The sequence below is a fragment of the Penicillium alfredii genome (assembly GCF_028826965.1).
Source record: "Penicillium alfredii strain IBT 34128 chromosome Unknown utg000004l_segment0_segment0, whole genome shotgun sequence".
Taxonomy (NCBI): domain Eukaryota; kingdom Fungi; phylum Ascomycota; class Eurotiomycetes; order Eurotiales; family Aspergillaceae; genus Penicillium; species Penicillium alfredii.
Genome location: NW_026622701.1, coordinates 901,366 through 916,812, shown reverse-complemented (window position 1 = coordinate 916,812; position 15,447 = coordinate 901,366). Strand labels below are relative to the sequence as shown.

At 53.6% G+C, this 15,447-nt stretch overlaps 8 protein-coding genes across 8 annotated transcripts; 5 read left to right on the top strand and 3 right to left on the bottom strand.

Annotated features, from left to right (window-relative positions):
* Positions 1 to 335: 335 nt before the first annotated feature.
* On the bottom strand, positions 336 to 2,492 carry NUU61_001988 (methylenetetrahydrofolate reductase (NAD(P)H) MET12; the record flags this gene model as incomplete). Its single annotated transcript, XM_056652570.1, has 2 exons — positions 336 to 2,333; positions 2,403 to 2,492. The coding sequence occupies 2 exons, from the start codon at positions 2,490 to 2,492 to the stop codon at positions 336 to 338; spliced, it is 2,088 nt and encodes a 695-aa protein (XP_056513637.1).
* A 451-nt stretch (positions 2,493 to 2,943) lies between these two features.
* On the top strand, positions 2,944 to 3,597 carry NUU61_001987 (uncharacterized protein; the record flags this gene model as incomplete). The annotated part of the gene is made up of 1 exon (XM_056652569.1): positions 2,944 to 3,597. The coding sequence occupies one exon, from the start codon at positions 2,944 to 2,946 to the stop codon at positions 3,595 to 3,597; it is 654 nt and encodes a 217-aa protein (XP_056513636.1).
* Positions 3,598 to 3,778: 181 nt separating this feature from the next.
* Positions 3,779 to 4,548, bottom strand: NUU61_001986 (uncharacterized protein; the record flags this gene model as incomplete). The annotated part of the gene is made up of 5 exons (XM_056652568.1): positions 3,779 to 4,038; positions 4,103 to 4,206; positions 4,261 to 4,304; positions 4,393 to 4,423; positions 4,532 to 4,548. The coding sequence occupies 5 exons, from the start codon at positions 4,546 to 4,548 to the stop codon at positions 3,779 to 3,781; spliced, it is 456 nt and encodes a 151-aa protein (XP_056513635.1).
* Positions 4,549 to 4,853: 305 nt separating this feature from the next.
* NUU61_001985 (glucan 1,3-alpha-glucosidase ROT2) lies at positions 4,854 to 7,795 on the top strand (the record flags this gene model as incomplete). Its single annotated transcript, XM_056652567.1, has 2 exons — positions 4,854 to 4,935; positions 4,998 to 7,795. The coding sequence occupies 2 exons, from the start codon at positions 4,854 to 4,856 to the stop codon at positions 7,793 to 7,795; spliced, it is 2,880 nt and encodes a 959-aa protein (XP_056513634.1).
* Positions 7,796 to 8,103: 308 nt separating this feature from the next.
* NUU61_001984 (uncharacterized protein) lies at positions 8,104 to 8,406 on the bottom strand (the record flags this gene model as incomplete). Its single annotated transcript, XM_056652566.1, has 2 exons — positions 8,104 to 8,303; positions 8,391 to 8,406. 2 exons carry the CDS (start codon positions 8,404 to 8,406, stop codon positions 8,104 to 8,106), a joined length of 216 nt encoding a protein of 71 aa, XP_056513633.1.
* A 530-nt stretch (positions 8,407 to 8,936) lies between these two features.
* On the top strand, positions 8,937 to 9,926 carry NUU61_001983 (PQ-loop repeat-containing protein; the record flags this gene model as incomplete). Its single annotated transcript, XM_056652565.1, has 4 exons — positions 8,937 to 8,980; positions 9,043 to 9,162; positions 9,218 to 9,436; positions 9,500 to 9,926. The coding sequence occupies 4 exons, from the start codon at positions 8,937 to 8,939 to the stop codon at positions 9,924 to 9,926; spliced, it is 810 nt and encodes a 269-aa protein (XP_056513632.1).
* Positions 9,927 to 10,149: 223 nt separating this feature from the next.
* Positions 10,150 to 11,310, top strand: NUU61_001982 (uncharacterized protein; the record flags this gene model as incomplete). The annotated part of the gene is made up of 3 exons (XM_056652564.1): positions 10,150 to 10,183; positions 10,259 to 10,601; positions 10,713 to 11,310. The coding sequence occupies 3 exons, from the start codon at positions 10,150 to 10,152 to the stop codon at positions 11,308 to 11,310; spliced, it is 975 nt and encodes a 324-aa protein (XP_056513631.1).
* Positions 11,311 to 13,271: 1,961 nt separating this feature from the next.
* Positions 13,272 to 14,973, top strand: NUU61_001981 (glycoside hydrolase family 18 protein; the record flags this gene model as incomplete). The annotated part of the gene is made up of 5 exons (XM_056652563.1): positions 13,272 to 13,380; positions 13,438 to 13,500; positions 13,560 to 13,573; positions 13,629 to 13,756; positions 13,806 to 14,973. The coding sequence occupies 5 exons, from the start codon at positions 13,272 to 13,274 to the stop codon at positions 14,971 to 14,973; spliced, it is 1,482 nt and encodes a 493-aa protein (XP_056513630.1).
* Between the last annotated feature and the right edge of the window lie 474 nt (positions 14,974 to 15,447).

Below are 15,447 nucleotides of genomic sequence, written 5' to 3'. Positions count from 1 at the left end.
TACATATATAGCATTGCTGTCAAGGGACTCACTTGATAAACAGTGTTGCCTTAGCAGTATCGGAGTCAAATATCCAGTGCATTGGGGCAGGCGTCAATTGAAGACTATTCCCAAAGACCATTGATATACCCAACACCCCAACAAGAATTACACGTTCATAAACATCATCTCAATTGCACGAGATCAAGAGTACTGTACATAATCCGATATCTCGCGAAAGTCATCAAGCTCTTTTTCTTCATATGTCCAACCGAACAACATTCATCAAATGGCCACCAGCTGAGACACCCTCTCATATCCAGGGTATATCCAGCACACCCCGACACGGGACAAGATTAATTCTGACCCGCGTCACCTGCAAGCACCCGCCACATCCACTTGACTTCATCGTCCTCCTCCCTGGAGCCGGGCTGGGTACCGGCGCCGAATTGTTGCCCAACAACGCAAACCAGCCAGGCATCGTTCTTGGTGTCATCCAGGAACCGCTCAGTCGGCGAGCCGCGCGGGTAGATGCGGCGCCACTCGTCCCAGATCCGGAAGGCCTCCTCGCCCCAGGCGCGGAAGCTCACTTCTTCAATGATGGTTGGGGTGACGATTTCCTTGCCGCGGAAGACACCCCAGGTCACGGCGTTGACACTCTCGGGGTTAGAGCCGAGCTCGTCGAGCTCGAAATCGGCGGGTTGAGCGGGGAGCGATGATTCAAAGGCACCTGTCGCGTTGGTGGCGAACCAGGTCAGCTGGTCGTGGCCGTGTTTCTCAAGCAGCGGCTTCAGAATCGTGTTGTAGTCCTTGCCAGGACAGAAGAACTCCACAAATGGCTTCTGGAAGACGAAGCCTTCGCGCTGCGGACCCCAGCCAAAGATGGAATGGTCACTGCGCACGCCGTTCACTCCCGGCTGCGAGGCCAGCGTCCACCAGCCGCGGCCATCGATCAGCTTGAGCAATTCTGGGCGGATCAACTCGGTCTCTGGATTCAAGCCCCCCGTATCCTCTTCGGCGCCGCCTTCTGACCATGGCACCATGTGCAACTCCCCCGAAACGTGGCGCCGGAACAAGGTGTTGATGTCAGAGGGCTCAACGGGGTGACCCCACAGACGACGAGCGACGGCTGAAGTGACGTGGAGCGAAGGACCATAACCGTCGATTTCACCAAATGCAGGCGAGCGTGCGTCACCCCATCGTCCGTTAGGGAAGTCATCCCATGTCGCCTCTCTGCCGAGGGAGCCAAGACCCTCGGAGATTTGAAGGGTGGTGCTGCGATTGGGAGGCAGCGCCGGCAGGCCTGCACTATCTGCGCGCGCCTCGTGCACAGAGTCTTGTGATGACTCCTGTGCTGAGAGCTTGTCCACAATCACACGGTTGTGTGGCTGAGAGTTGATGGACGAACCTCGACGTCTCGTCACCGAACGCGCCGGCACGTCGTTCGGCGTAATTGCAGCGTCGCCATCTTCAATGGCAGAGAAATCCTGCTTATCGGAATACGGTGGAATCAAACCACAGCGTTCAAGGATGAACGATACCGTCTTTTCCAAGTTCAACGTGTAAAAGTGGAATCCTCGCGGGCCCGGGCAACGAAGCTCTTTAATACCGCCCACAATATCACTAATAATTTCCACGCCCGCACGCTTGACAGCATCATCGTCATGTTTCAATTCCTCCATGCGCTTGGCAACCGGGTCCGGGATATTGACATGGCTGAGCTTCGTCACACGGGTCAGGATCTTGTAGCTGTGAATGGGCATCAAGCCTGGAATGATGGGGATTGTCTTGAACACGCCCGAATCATGGTTGCGAAGCATGTCTTCAAACTTCCGGTAGGCATCGAGGTCGTAGGTAAGCTGGGTCATAATAAAATCCGCTCCGGCAACCGTCTTCTCAATCAAGTAGGGGAGGTCCCGGGCAGGGTCCTGGACGTCCTGGAACGAGTCGGCAGGATGGCCCTCTGGGTATGCTGCCACGCCGACACAGAAGTAGTCCCCATGTTGCTTGCGGATATACCGCACCAAGTCCACGGCAAAGGTAAAGTCTTTGTTGCTGTCGTCTTCTCCTTCCATGTTGTATTCCTCGCTGCGGGGCGGGTCACCTCGCAGTGCTAGAATGTTGCGGATTCCAAGTACCTTAGCCTCCTCGAGCGCCATATCCACCAGAGCGCGGCTCATATTCGTACATGTCAGATGCAGGACCGTTGTCAACTGCAGCTGGCGCTGACAGACCTCCGCCAGCTCCAGCGAGCGAGCCGCCGTGCTTCCGCCTGCACCCCAAGTGACTGTTACGAACAGCGGACGAAGCGCCTGAGCCATCCGCTCCAGACGCGCGGACAGGTTCGCAAAACCCTAGAGCATCGCATGTGGTTAGCAGACGTACGGTTTTGCCATTGAGTCGTGTGCGCGGGGAAACCCCACCATCCGGGTCTTTGGAGGGAAGAACTCCAGCGAGAAGTAGTTGGCATCGGGCGGCAATGCCGCGATCTTCTCTGTGATCTTCTTCTCCATTGCGAGGGGCATCAAACTGGCACGGCAATGGGAGGGGTTGGGATGAGGAAGAAACGAAAGAAGAGGGTCGGGCAGAAGTGGATCTTCCATGGAATCAATGACAGTTGATCGCATCGGGAAAACATGATGTCTACGCCTGCCGATGGCCATCCCGTGCATTGAACGGGTATCTACAATTTACAATGGCCACCGCTGTGCTCTAATAGGTCTACAGCAAATCTAGCGACATTTGCGAGCTTGTTCTGACGCCGAAGAGCAAAAGCTCTGGAGGATCCGCGGGGAGTGACTCAGCATGGTCCATCCCGAGATCGGCTTCTGTTGGCCATGGAACTTCCCCCCCCGAACACACCTCAAGCATGCTGGAGAGTCTTCAACCTTGGGATTTATACATCTTCGCTCTCTTCTAAGTGAAATCTAGCTTTGTCGATCTATATGTTACCTCACCGCAGCAATGGCATCCCAGAATTCATCAGTCTTTTTGCGCTATCTGCGACTCCGTGCCCCCAAGTCGAAACTGTCGCAACGCTTCCATTCCACGTCTCCCTCACCTTCGCAGCCTCCACGCTCCTCTCAGCCAAACCCGCCAAACCCCAAGGACTCCCGTTCTCGTTTGCGCCAACTCAATGACCGCCTACCACGCTTTCTCCGCGCCTATACTACACCCCTCCTCGGGGCCCCAATCACCCATGTGACGTCGTTCCTGATCCTGCACGAAATGACCGCCATACTCCCGCTATTCGGGCTGGTCGGTGCTTTTCACTACGGGGTCTGGATGCCCGATTTTTCGTCGGTCAATGACCAGAACAATGCCTTTGATGAAGGGGCGGCGCGTTTTGGGCGATGGCTGAAAAAGAAAGGTTGGGTGGACGAGACCGACGTGAGTACCGTGGCAGAACACGAGGTTACTGGGGCAGGGAGTAGAGGTGAGATGGGCAAAGAGCGAGCCGGGGTACGGTTGGTGCTAGAGTTCGCAACGGCCTGGGCGATTACCAAGGCTTTGCTGCCACTCCGCTTAGCAGGGAGTGTTTGGGCCACCCCGTGGTTTGCGAGGACCATTCTCACGCCGACAGCCCACATGGCCAAGCGGTTGTTTCGCCAAGGCTGAGCTGCCTGGAGCATCTATCTGAATATACCAGTGTAAATTTTGTGATTTATAGATCATCTGAACTTGTATATTGTTGGAATTTTCGTAACCATCTGAGAACTTTGGTTCAACTCCTGCATTCTATATTGCGAGTAGCTGAGAGCTGGCTCTCATCAGGTCATGACACCAAAGGACGAGACATTTACTCGAAAACCCAGGGGGCCTGGCTGTGCTTCCACTTGAGGAGCTCGCTGGGGGAGAACCAGAGCGAGATCTCCTTCTTGGCGCTCTCGACACTGTCGGAGCCGTGGCAGACGTTGCGGCCGACATCGAGGGCATAGTCACCACGGATGGTGCCGGGGGCGGAGGCCAAGGGGTTGGTGGCACCCAGGATGGTGCGGCCGGTCTTGACGGCGTCCTTGCCCTCCCAGACCATGGCGCAGATGGGGCCGCTCAGCATGTCTAGAGTCATATTAGTTCAGCCATTTCGCAGGATCTGGTGAATTGTGGACAGGGTGAAACTGACAGGCAACGAGACCCTTGAAGAAGGGCTTGGTGGCCAGGTCGGCGTAGTGCTTCTCAAGGTGCTCCTGGGAAGGAGAAGTGAGCTTCATAGCGACGAGCTTGAAGCTGCGACTTGTTAGTCCAACATGTTATAACAGACACTGCATCAGTAACACTTACCCACGGTTCTCGAAGCGAGAGATGATGGGGCCAACGAGTCCACGCTGTTAATTAACACGGTCAGTGAATACGCTCCAATTGAAGAGCCAGCAATCCCTCATGGATCTGGTTTTGGCTGCAGGGTCCCCATACCTGGACACCGTCGGGCTTGATGGCAATGAAACTGCATTTGATTAGCTTGACCGCCAGGCATTGAGGGGTAATGAAGAGGGCAGCAAAGTGGGAGCCATGTAGAGAGGAATTGAGGGCTAAGAATGGGTCAATGACTTACGTCTGCTCGTCGGCCATTTTGATGGATGAAGATCGGGAGATCGGGAGATACGGAATGCAAGAGAGAAGAGACGGAGGGGAGGAAGGGGAGAATTAAATACTGTGAGCCTTTTTTTCATTGGTGGGGCAGGAGGGGTCGGATAGACTGGGCTGCCTGAGGACCAAATTCATGCCTCAGGTGTCTTACCCCGGCATCTGGCCAGCCTGGAGCTTGACGGCTATTGTTTCTCCACCTGCGAATGCAGCTTAACGCCTCATCGCATTAATCCATCAACCATCAGAGAGGTTGAGGGTCTCTGATTGTTTGCATTATCAGCTCTACCATGGCCAGGAGCCGGCCTGCGTCCCGTTGGACGCTATTGTTCTCCTTGGTGGTCCTGCTTGGGTGCATGGTCATTCCCGGATGTGAGACTTCCCTTGATTTAATGCAGTCGTGCGGTTCGCTAATATCTTTCTGGTTCTGACAGGGACGGTGAAACACGAAAACTTCAAGACATGCGCCCAGTCTGGGTTCTGTCGACGAAACCGAGACTTCGCCGACAATGCCTCCGCAAAGGGCGAGGCATGGAGCTCCCCCTATGAACTTGACCCAGCCACTGTGCACTTCAAGGACGGTCACCTCACAGGCGTACTCATCAAGACAACAGCGAACGAGAAAGTCCTGCTACCTCTCACTGTGTCCTTTCTGGAATCCGGGGCCGCTCGCGTGGTGGTCGATGAAGAGAAGCGGTTGAAGGGCGACATTGAACTGCGGCATGACAGCAAAGCCAATAAGAAGCGATATGACGAAGCCGAGAAATGGGTTATCGTGGGTGGCTTGGAAGTCAGCAAGTCCGCCACATTGAATGCTCAGGCTGAGACTGGCTTCACTCAAGTCCTGTACGGACCGGGTGACAAATTCCAGGCTGTCATCCGCCATGCCCCGTTTGGGGTCGACTTCCAAAGGGACGGCCAGACGCATGTTCAGTTGAACCACCAGGGTCTATTGAACCTCGAACACTGGCGACCCAAAGTCGATCGCCCAGAGGGAGAAGAAGCTGGCGAAGATGAAAGCACTTGGTGGGAGGAGACCTTCGGAGGAAACACTGACTCGAAACCCCGTGGCCCAGAAAGCGTTGGCCTTGATATCACTTTCCCTGGTTACGATCATGTTTTCGGGATCCCGGAGCATGCAGACTCGCTTTCCCTGAAAGAAACTCGGGGTGGGTCCGGCAACCACAAGGAGCCGTATCGGATGTACAACTCGGATGTCTTCGAATACGAACTCAACAGTCCTATGACCTTGTACGGAGCGATTCCGTTCATGCAGGCCCACCGCAAGAGCTCCACTGTCGGTGTGTTCTGGCTCAATGCAGCGGAAACTTGGGTCGATATTGTCAAGTCGACCACATCTCCCAACCCGCTGTCCCTGGGGGCCAGCTCGAAGACGAATACGCAAACCCACTGGTTTTCCGAAGCGGGCCGAATCGACCTCTTCGTCTTCCTTGGACCTTCACCCAAGGAGATCAGCAAAACGTACGGTGAACTCACGGGATACACCCAACTGCCCCAGCATTTCGCGATTGGATACCACCAATGCCGCTGGAACTATGTCACCGACGAGGATGTGAAAGAGGTGGACGCCAAGTTCGACAAATATCAGATTCCCTACGATGTGATCTGGCTCGATCTCGAGTATACAGACGACCGGAAGTACTTCACTTGGGAACCTCTCACCTTTCCCAACCCCACAGGCATGCAAGAAAAGCTGGACGAGTCCGAGCGAAAGCTCGTGGTCCTCATTGATCCGCACATCAAGAAAGAGGAGGGTTACTTCGTCCAAGAAGAGCTGAACAAGAAGAATTTCGCAGTCCGAAACAAAGACGGTGATGTCTACGAGGGATGGTGCTGGCCAGGTGCGTCAAATTGGGTCGACTGCTTTAACCCAGCTGTGATATCCTGGTGGAACAGCCTTCACAAATATGACCGTTTCAAGGGCTCGCTTTCGAACTTGTTCATTTGGAATGATATGAACGAGCCTTCCGTCTTCAACGGGCCGGAAACCACCATGCCCAAGGATAACATGCATTATGGTGATTGGGAGCACCGCGATATCCATAATGTGAACGGGATCACACTCGTGAATGCCACATACCAAGCCTTGTTGGAGCGCAAGAAGGGTGAAGTGCGTCGGCCATTCATTCTGACGCGCTCGTACTACGCCGGAGCCCAGCGGATGGCGGCTATGTGGACAGGAGACAACCAAGCTACCTGGGGGCACCTGGCAGCTTCTCTGCCCATGGTCCTGAACAATGGGATTTCAGGATTTCCTTTTGCTGGTGCTGACGTGGGCGGCTTCTTCCACAACCCAGATAAGGATCTCTTGACGCGGTGGTACCAGGCGGGTATCTGGTACCCCTTCTTCCGCGCCCACGCTCACATCGACACCCGGCGCCGCGAGCCATATCTGATCAGTGAGCCCCACCGCACCATCATTTCTCAGGCAATCCGCTTGAGATATCAGCTCTTGCCCGCGTGGTACACGGCTTTCCACGAGGCCTCGGTCAATGGCATACCAATCGTGCGCCCCCAGTACTATGTCTATCCGGATGACGAGGAAGGCTTTGCTATCGATGATCAGCTGTACCTCGGTGCTACTGGCCTTCTGGCGAAGCCTGTGGTGGCCGAGAATGCCAACACTGCCGACATCTACATTTCTGACGACGAAAAGTACTACGACTATTTCGATTTCACAGTCTACCAGGGAGCAGGCAAGCGACACACCGTCCCCGCCCCTCAAGAAAAGGTGCCTCTGTTGATCCAAGGTGGTCACATCATTCCTCGCAAAGACCGCCCTCGTCGCAGCAGCGGTCTCATGAGATGGGACCCCTACACCTTGGTGGTGACTCTGGACAAGAATGGCGAGGCAGACGGGAGCTTGTACGTGGATGATGGTGAGACCTTCAACTACGAGCGCGGTGGCTACATTCACCGTCGTTTCCACTTCCGTGAATCGGTGCTGTCCTCGGAAGACCTTGGAGCGAAGGGTCCCAAGACGGCCGAATACCTCAAGACCATGGACGGCGTGACGGTGGAGCGGGTTGTAATCGTGGATCCGCCCAAGGAATGGAGAGAGAAGAGCAGCGTGACGGTGGTCGAAGATGGGGCCAAGACAAGCTCCGCTGCTCCCCTGGAGTACTACAAGCAGCAGGGCAAGAAGGCATCTTACGCGGTGGTGAAGAAGCCGAATGTCGGGATTGGAAAGACGTGGCGGATAGAGTTCTGAATTATGGGTGCATAGTAGATTTTTGTATCTATCTGACTTGACTCGACTATATCCCGTCGTGTCTCCGAAGAGTTCATATGATCCTCAATAAATAGCAAACTGCTCTCGTACTTCCAAGAGCTTATTCCAGCTTCTGTGCCCGCACAGACACTTGGTATTCCTCGCCCTCTGCCTGGTGAGCCATCAACTTTAGCGCGCCATGAGCACTCACTCCCCACTCTATTGTATTGTAGGGGTCATCGCTCGTGCCGAGCTCATAAAAAGTCGACATGTCCTCTTCTTGATCAAAAACAATCCGAGTATTCGTCTCAGAAGAGGGCCAGGACGGCCGCGGTAGCCTTGGCAAAGGTGCTGTAAACCGCAGGGGCTTTTGATGAACGATCCTCAGAACAATCCTCAGGCATCAGGTCCGGCACCCGGTCGTGGAGGATCAGGGACACGTATGGGATAGGGTTTTGGGACGATCGTTCGCGCTCGGATGGCTTGTGTTCGGCTGCGTTCACTTTGTCTAGCAGCGAGCGCCTGGGGATAAGTTAGGAATGGGGGGGGGGGGGGCATAGTGGTCGAGGTGCTTTCGATTGGAGATTTGGGACACGAAGGAGGAGAATCATCTTTGGTGAATTGTGATTTTATGAATTGGACTTGGGATGAGGTCAACGGGAAACGGAGCGTGCCATCGCGTCGATCTATATAGATCTGTCCCGCACATACGTCGGGGCGAAAGTACAACCACCGAAGTACCACCCACGAAGATACTTGACTTCCAACGCAGCCCCTTAAATCTGTACACCTAAAGACTCGAAAAGAAAAGAAAACTACCTCATTAAATCGAGATATCTATTAAGTTTAGCAGGTATTTATATTCTCCCTACTCCCAGCTGTGCACATCCGCTGAGTAAGCGAAAGGGAACCTGGGAAAAAGCCGCTTGCGTCGCTTTCATCTTTCTCTCACTCCACCGGGCTCCCCTTCTCGATCGCCCCTGTTCCTGATTTCTGTGAGACCAGACTAGGTGTACAGAATTTCTCTTCACATCTCCTCGCAGCCTTTGCCTGGACACCTTGTCCCACAAAATCGTCGTCCTCCGGCCCGGTTTCTATCTCAAGGTTATGCTCCAAACTCCGGAAGTTTATCACCGGCACCATGAACTTGCTCTCGCTCATCATTGATTATGGCGCGCCCATTTTGTATGCACGCTATCCCGGACCCTCTTGGAAACCATCAATGCTAATGCTCGTCGGGTTCTCAGTCTCATCACCTCCCCCCTGACATCCTATGCCGACCAGATCATCAGCATCCATCGCTCGAGGACCTCTGCCGGATTCTCCCTGGACATTCCGCTGATCATGCTGGTCGCATCGATTTTGAAGTAAGCTCTCACGGTACGGCATCACGATGGAGCGGACATGGTTAACACCATTCAGGGTCTTCTACTGGTTCGGCGAATACTACTCGAAGGCATTGTTGGGACAGGCTCTGGTCATGATCCTGGTACAGATGGGTCTTCTCAAGGTCGCGCTGGATAACCGGCCTTCTCCCAGTGCGAGGAACGAGGTTGAACACACGCCCTTCAACGGCACCGGTGGCTCCGACAGTGGACCCACGAGGCCTTACGATTTCTGGCAGTGGAAGAACACCAAGCCGTACGTATTGGACGGGCTCTCCTTTTTTTGTTCACAACAAAACTGACCATGTCTTGCCCGCAGATATTGGCTGTTTCTGGCCTACTTCACCGTCTTTCTCGCTATAATCCACCTGACCCCGATCTCCGACTCAGACTTCTACATCAATCTCCTGGGTTATATCGGGCTTGCTGTGGAGGCCACCCTCCCTGTGCCGCAGATTTTGGCCAACCACCGGTCCGGCTCGTGCAAGGGCTTCCGGCTCTCTGTTCTTGGCGCCTGGGTCATTGGTGATACGATGAAAATCACCTACTTCTTCGCCAGCAAGGAGGCCATCCCTTGGGCGTTCAAACTGTGCGGTATTTTCCAGTGCGCGTGCGACTTCTACTTGGCGGTCCAGTTTTGGATGTACACCCGTGGCAGCCATCGCCCTGCGAGTCCCACCCCCAGCAGCTCGGACGAGCAAGAAGACCGATGGGGCCAGGAGGCTAAAGATATCCGGATGACTTGAGAGAGGAGGGGGCAATGTTCTCTGTAGATAACCGAGACTGGTGCAGAGGAGCGACTATAGATTTTGTGTAATTCATCATGGGAACTTGTTCATAATCATCGCGACGCACGTTGGCGGAGGATACCTCCGATTGCGTTCCGTTTTGGAGATGCCCCGCGCTTATCGGCCATCCCACTTGTGCTCTCCAACAACCCACATTCCAGTTCAATCAGTTCCTGTCAGAATGGCACCGACAATTCGGATCGGCTATGTGCCCGGTAAGATTCCGTAGGAGCTTGAGACAAAAAGAAAAAAGACCATGGGGGTCCGTTCACTGACGTGAGTTCTATCAGAGCACTACTTGACTCCCCTCCATCTCGCCCTCCGCTCCCCGGCCGTCTCCTCGCTCCCATTCGAGGTCTCCTTGACCCCGTTCCCGTCTGGCACGGGCCATATGATCACATCGCTCCGCAGCAATGAGATCGACATCGGCATCGGCTTGACCGAGGGCTGGGTGGCCGGCCTGGCCGGGAAACAGCAGTCGCAGCAAAACCCTGCCGACGGGGGATACAAGGTGGTCGGCCACTGGGTGGACAACCCTCTGCGATGGGCGATTGTGACCGGTCGCAATCGGGACGAGGTCAATGGCGTGTCGGATTTGCAGGGCCAGAGGGTTGGCGTGAGCCGATTGGGAAGGTGAGTGTGCTCTTTTGTAGCTCTGAAGCTCTCTTTCTCACTCACACACTCTCTCTATTACTATTAATGTTATCCGAGACAGCTAAAATGATGCTGACGCGATTGACCCAGCGGCTCCCATATCATGTCCTTTGTGCTTGCCCAGCAACAGGGCTGGAAACCCGACTCCCTAACAACCGTACCCCTAGGCCCCTTCGGGTCCCTGCGGAATGGAGTCACAGGCCACGACGAAGCACAGCCAGAGCAACCGGCCAACCCGACGGCCGAGTTCTTCATGTGGGAGCACTTCACCACCAAGCCATACTTCCACGCAACGTCCCAACAGCCAAGCCCGCCGCTCAAGAAAATTGGCGAGATCTTCACGCCGTGGCCGTCGTGGATGATCGTGGCCTCGACGCCGACTTTTCCGGACCCGGAGCACGACCAGCGACTCCAACACCTGTTCCAGGTCCTGGACCAGGGCATCAAGGACTTCGAGTTCGATCTGCCCCAGGTAGTGAAGCTCCTTGGAACCGGCGAGCTGGGCTGCACCTATATTGAGGAGGATGCCACCGAGTGGCTGAAAGACGTCAACTTCACCACCGGCACTCGCGGCGTGGACTGCAAGGTTATTGGGGGCGTCGTGGACGTGCTCAAGGTTGCGGGTGTGATTGACCCGGCCATGAGCAATGACGAGGCTATCCGTCGGGTCGTGGGAATTACACGGTAGGTCTGGCCTTACCTGGAACTGAGGAAAACATCAATCAAAGATTCAAAGAAGAGTTGCAGGTTCCGTGAGTTTGAGGCCACTCTGATAACTTCGATCTATAGATTCGACAAGATGCAAACCGTCATGACCCACTAGCTGCCAGTGTGTGGAATCGACTTGAGACAGCTACTCTCTCCCCCTCTTCCTCTCCCTGTGTCTTTTTATGCATACCAAAAACAGAGTTTAACGTCACTTTGAGATAACTATTTCTAAGCAACTACGTGTTTCCAGTTCCCAACCGGAAGTTGTGGGCAGCTATCTTCTTCGATCAATGAGACTATGTCAAGACTATCTGCATTGTGACTTTCCCATTCTCCCGGGGTGTTTCTCAAGAAAGGAAGTAACCCGGGAAGCCTCTTACTTGCATGCGAGTACTGGGTGGATCTCCTTGCATATCGGCCGAGGTGTGTAAGTAGCCTACATAACTGATATGCCAGCTACTTGGGCATCTGGGAATCTATATGTACTTTTTGTGATACAGCCCAGAAGGCCCTAGTTGGTCTCCTCCACCAGAGTAACTCTGCTGAGTAGGATGGCGACAAGTTTGTTCGAGCAAGCCCTGGCACACACGAGGGCTGCAGTGTGCAGTGGCCCGGGGGGGGGGGGGGGGGGGGGGGGGTTGAATACAAAAGGAATGCTCAAGCAATCGTGTCCCATCTCCGCAAGATCTGGGATCACGATCATGCACCCCAGACCAACGGAGATGTTAGTGGAAATTCTCAACGGTGCTCATAGTCCCAACCCCAAGATTAAAGGTGGACGCATCGGCTTTCTCAACGCTTCCCGGGCATCAGCACGTTCGCCATCTCCAAAATCCTCTTTGACAAACTATGAATGGGCTTGTGGATTTTTGAAAATAATGTTCGGGGTATCTGCGCATTTTCATACTTATATTCAAGTCAAAACACGCTGGGGGATTGGAGAAATGTATTTTGAGGTTAAGGGCCCAATACAGGTATATATTTGCCCAACAGTGTCCATAGCTCGAACCTTCCCAGCTGAAGAAAATAAAATAAAATAAAAACCCAAGCCCCAGCCATTCATCTAAGCAAATTGAACTGATTTTTTGAGTTGATAGAGTCCATTTTAGATAGGTAGCCGTGCTTAACCTATTTAGGGCTCACCCGTCCCAAAAAGGAATCAGCTCACGAGGACCTCAGCTTAGCCACATTGACGACAAAACGGGAGGGAAATTAAATAGCATGTCTCCTGCCTAAAAGATAGCAGCTATTCTAGATCAGGAGTAGCACAAGCAGTACTCATGATCGGCAGGTTTTCCTGGCATACCTAAGTAGTGTCAGTACCCCGACTCCCGGTATCAAACCGCCAAGGGATACAGCATGCTAGGCAATGTTAGATCCTCTTCCAACTAAATTTAGCAAAGAAATCCAGACTGACTAGAACACCAACGGCCAAGTCTTGTGTTCTCGACGATACATTCTCGGATCAGCCCTTGGGGCCCCTGACAACAGGGGGTGGAATGCACGCCAGACGGACGAAAAGAACCACACATACAATCCAATGAGTGGAACTCAAAGGCAACCAAAATTATGCTGAACAAGCTGGTCAATTCCACAGGGCCAGTGACCCAAGCTTTTGTCACTATGGCTACTGGCGTGGACAAAGTGGATCATACCATGCGCGCATGGAGCGCACGATGACGACTGACTGAGGACCAACCAGGGTCTTTGTTTTGCTCTGTAAATGCCATGCTTAAGATGAGACAAAATAACTCAGGGTCTATTTAGATTTTGGGTGCGCTCCATGGACATCCCCTTCGCGCTGCCACCTTGTTCGTGACTTTTTCGCTGTTGTGTGGGTCGGCATACCCTCATATAATTTTGCATATTAATCCATCCTTTTTTTTTTTAATACCTAATTAACCTAGTAATCTGGGTTTAATATCCCGTGCCGTTGTCACCATGCGTCGCTATCAAGGTCTTCTGCCCTGGACGGTGCTCCTGTCCACTTTGGGAGGAGCACAGGCGAAGCTCGACCTGAACTCGACATCTATTCTTTCGGTCTACTGGGGTAGGTGGTGTTGTGAAAAGAATTAACAGGAATTGACTAATACTTTCTGGACAACAGGACAGAACTCGTTGAATGGGAAGGGTGACCAACAACAGCAGCCCTTGGCGCACTACTGCGAGAGTGAGTGAACAAAACCGGGCCACAGGAAGAAGGGAGCACTAATGACTCAAACTTTTTAGATGATGACATTGATGTATGGAAAAGAAGTTAAAGACGTGGGAGCATTGTTGCTAACCCGTCTCAAACAGGTCATTCCCATGGCATTTGATATGATGATCAATGGCCCAGGAGGAGCACCAGAAATGGACTTTGCGGTGACTAGCCAAGACTGCGAACCTTTCGAAGGCACCCAATTGAAAAACTGCCCCAAGATTGGGTACGTATGCACGAAATTCCTGAAGCCAGGCCAGACTGACATCAGACAGGGAGGACATCAAGAAATGCCAGAAGAAGGGCAAGACAATCTTGCTATCGATTGGCGGCGCAACCTACACCGAAGGCGGCTTCAAGTCGGAATCCGACGCCAAAGAGGGCGCGAAGCTGATGTGGGAGACGTTTGGACCGGTGCAAGAGGGCTCCAAGGCGCACCGGCCGTTCGGCGACGTCAGCCTGGATGGATTCGACTTTGACTTCGAGACCAACGTCGAGCACATGGCGCCTTTTGCGCAGGAGCTGCGGTCGCTGCTTGACGCGGAGAAGAGCCGGAAATTCTACTTGACCGCGGCGCCGCAGTGCCCCTACCCGGACCAGTCGGACAAGGACATCCTCAACGGACCGGTGTACATCGACGCGATCTGGGTGCAGTTCTACAACAACTTCTGCGGAGTCAACAACTTCAACAAGGACAGCAAGAGCTCCAAGTACAACTTCGACGAGTGGGACAACTGGGCCAAGACGGTGTCGAAGAACAAGGATGTCAAGGTGCTGGTTGGCGTGCCGGCCGACACCACGGCTGCCAGCACCGGGTACGTGCCCGCGTCCAAGCTGCAAGACATCGTCGAGTACTCGAAGAAGTTCGACAGCTTTGGCGGGGTCATGCTGTGGGATGTAACGCAGGCGTACGCTAATGATGGGTTCATGGGAAGCGTGCGCAAGGCGCTGGGAGGGAAGAAGGATGATTTGAAGGGAGATTCCGGGCCCGCTTCCGGTTCGTCGTCGTCTAACTCGGCGTCGACCTCGGCGCCTGATCCTTCTTCGTCCGCTAACTCACCGAATACCTCGTCCTCTATCAATGGACCCGCTTCCTCACCCTCGTCTTCCTCATCCTCTGTCTCTGGGTCCTCTTCCAATGGCCCTGAGTCTACCACGTCCACCGCTACTACTACTACCGCCGCTCACCCCAAACACACCGGGCACCACGACGACAGCCCACCCAAGGGTCACGACTCGGGCGACTCGTCCAGCGACAACGACTCCGATGACGAGTCGAAGGATGACTCCAAGGACGACGATTCCAAGGACGGAGACCACCACATCCTCGGCTCGAACCTCTTCGGCTTGCTGGACGGTATTCGCCAGGCAAACGGATTGGCAAAGGGTCTCACCCACGGTCTTACGCACAACCTCCGACGTGGTGTGCGTACTCGTGTCTGAGTCGTCAAACTCAGACTTGAAGGAGTACCCTCTGGGGACTCTTGACCGACCATATAGTGTGATATAAGGACTCTCATAAGTGATTGGATCCTCATGGTTATTTCCCAGTCATAGCCTTCCAGTATCCCTTTTTGCGACTTGAATCTCCAAAGTTCTTGCCGTTTCTGATTCGTCTTCTCCTGTTCTACTACTTCTACTACTCTCTTGATACCCATAATTCCTAATCTTTCCATTCTTTCTACGTGGGTTTATATAGCTCTCAATTCAATACATTCCTTTATCTCTTTAACTCCCTTCTATTTAGTTTCAGGTTGTCACTGCAAATATCAATATGTCCCAGTCAAGCAGGAAACGAGGGCTCGGCAGTGTCACGTGGATCCATCAGTCGACATAGTTCGATATTATTCTTGTGTCAAGTGAGGAAAGCTTTCAAGTAGCGGACAAAGGGATATCTCAATACATTAGATTATCTGA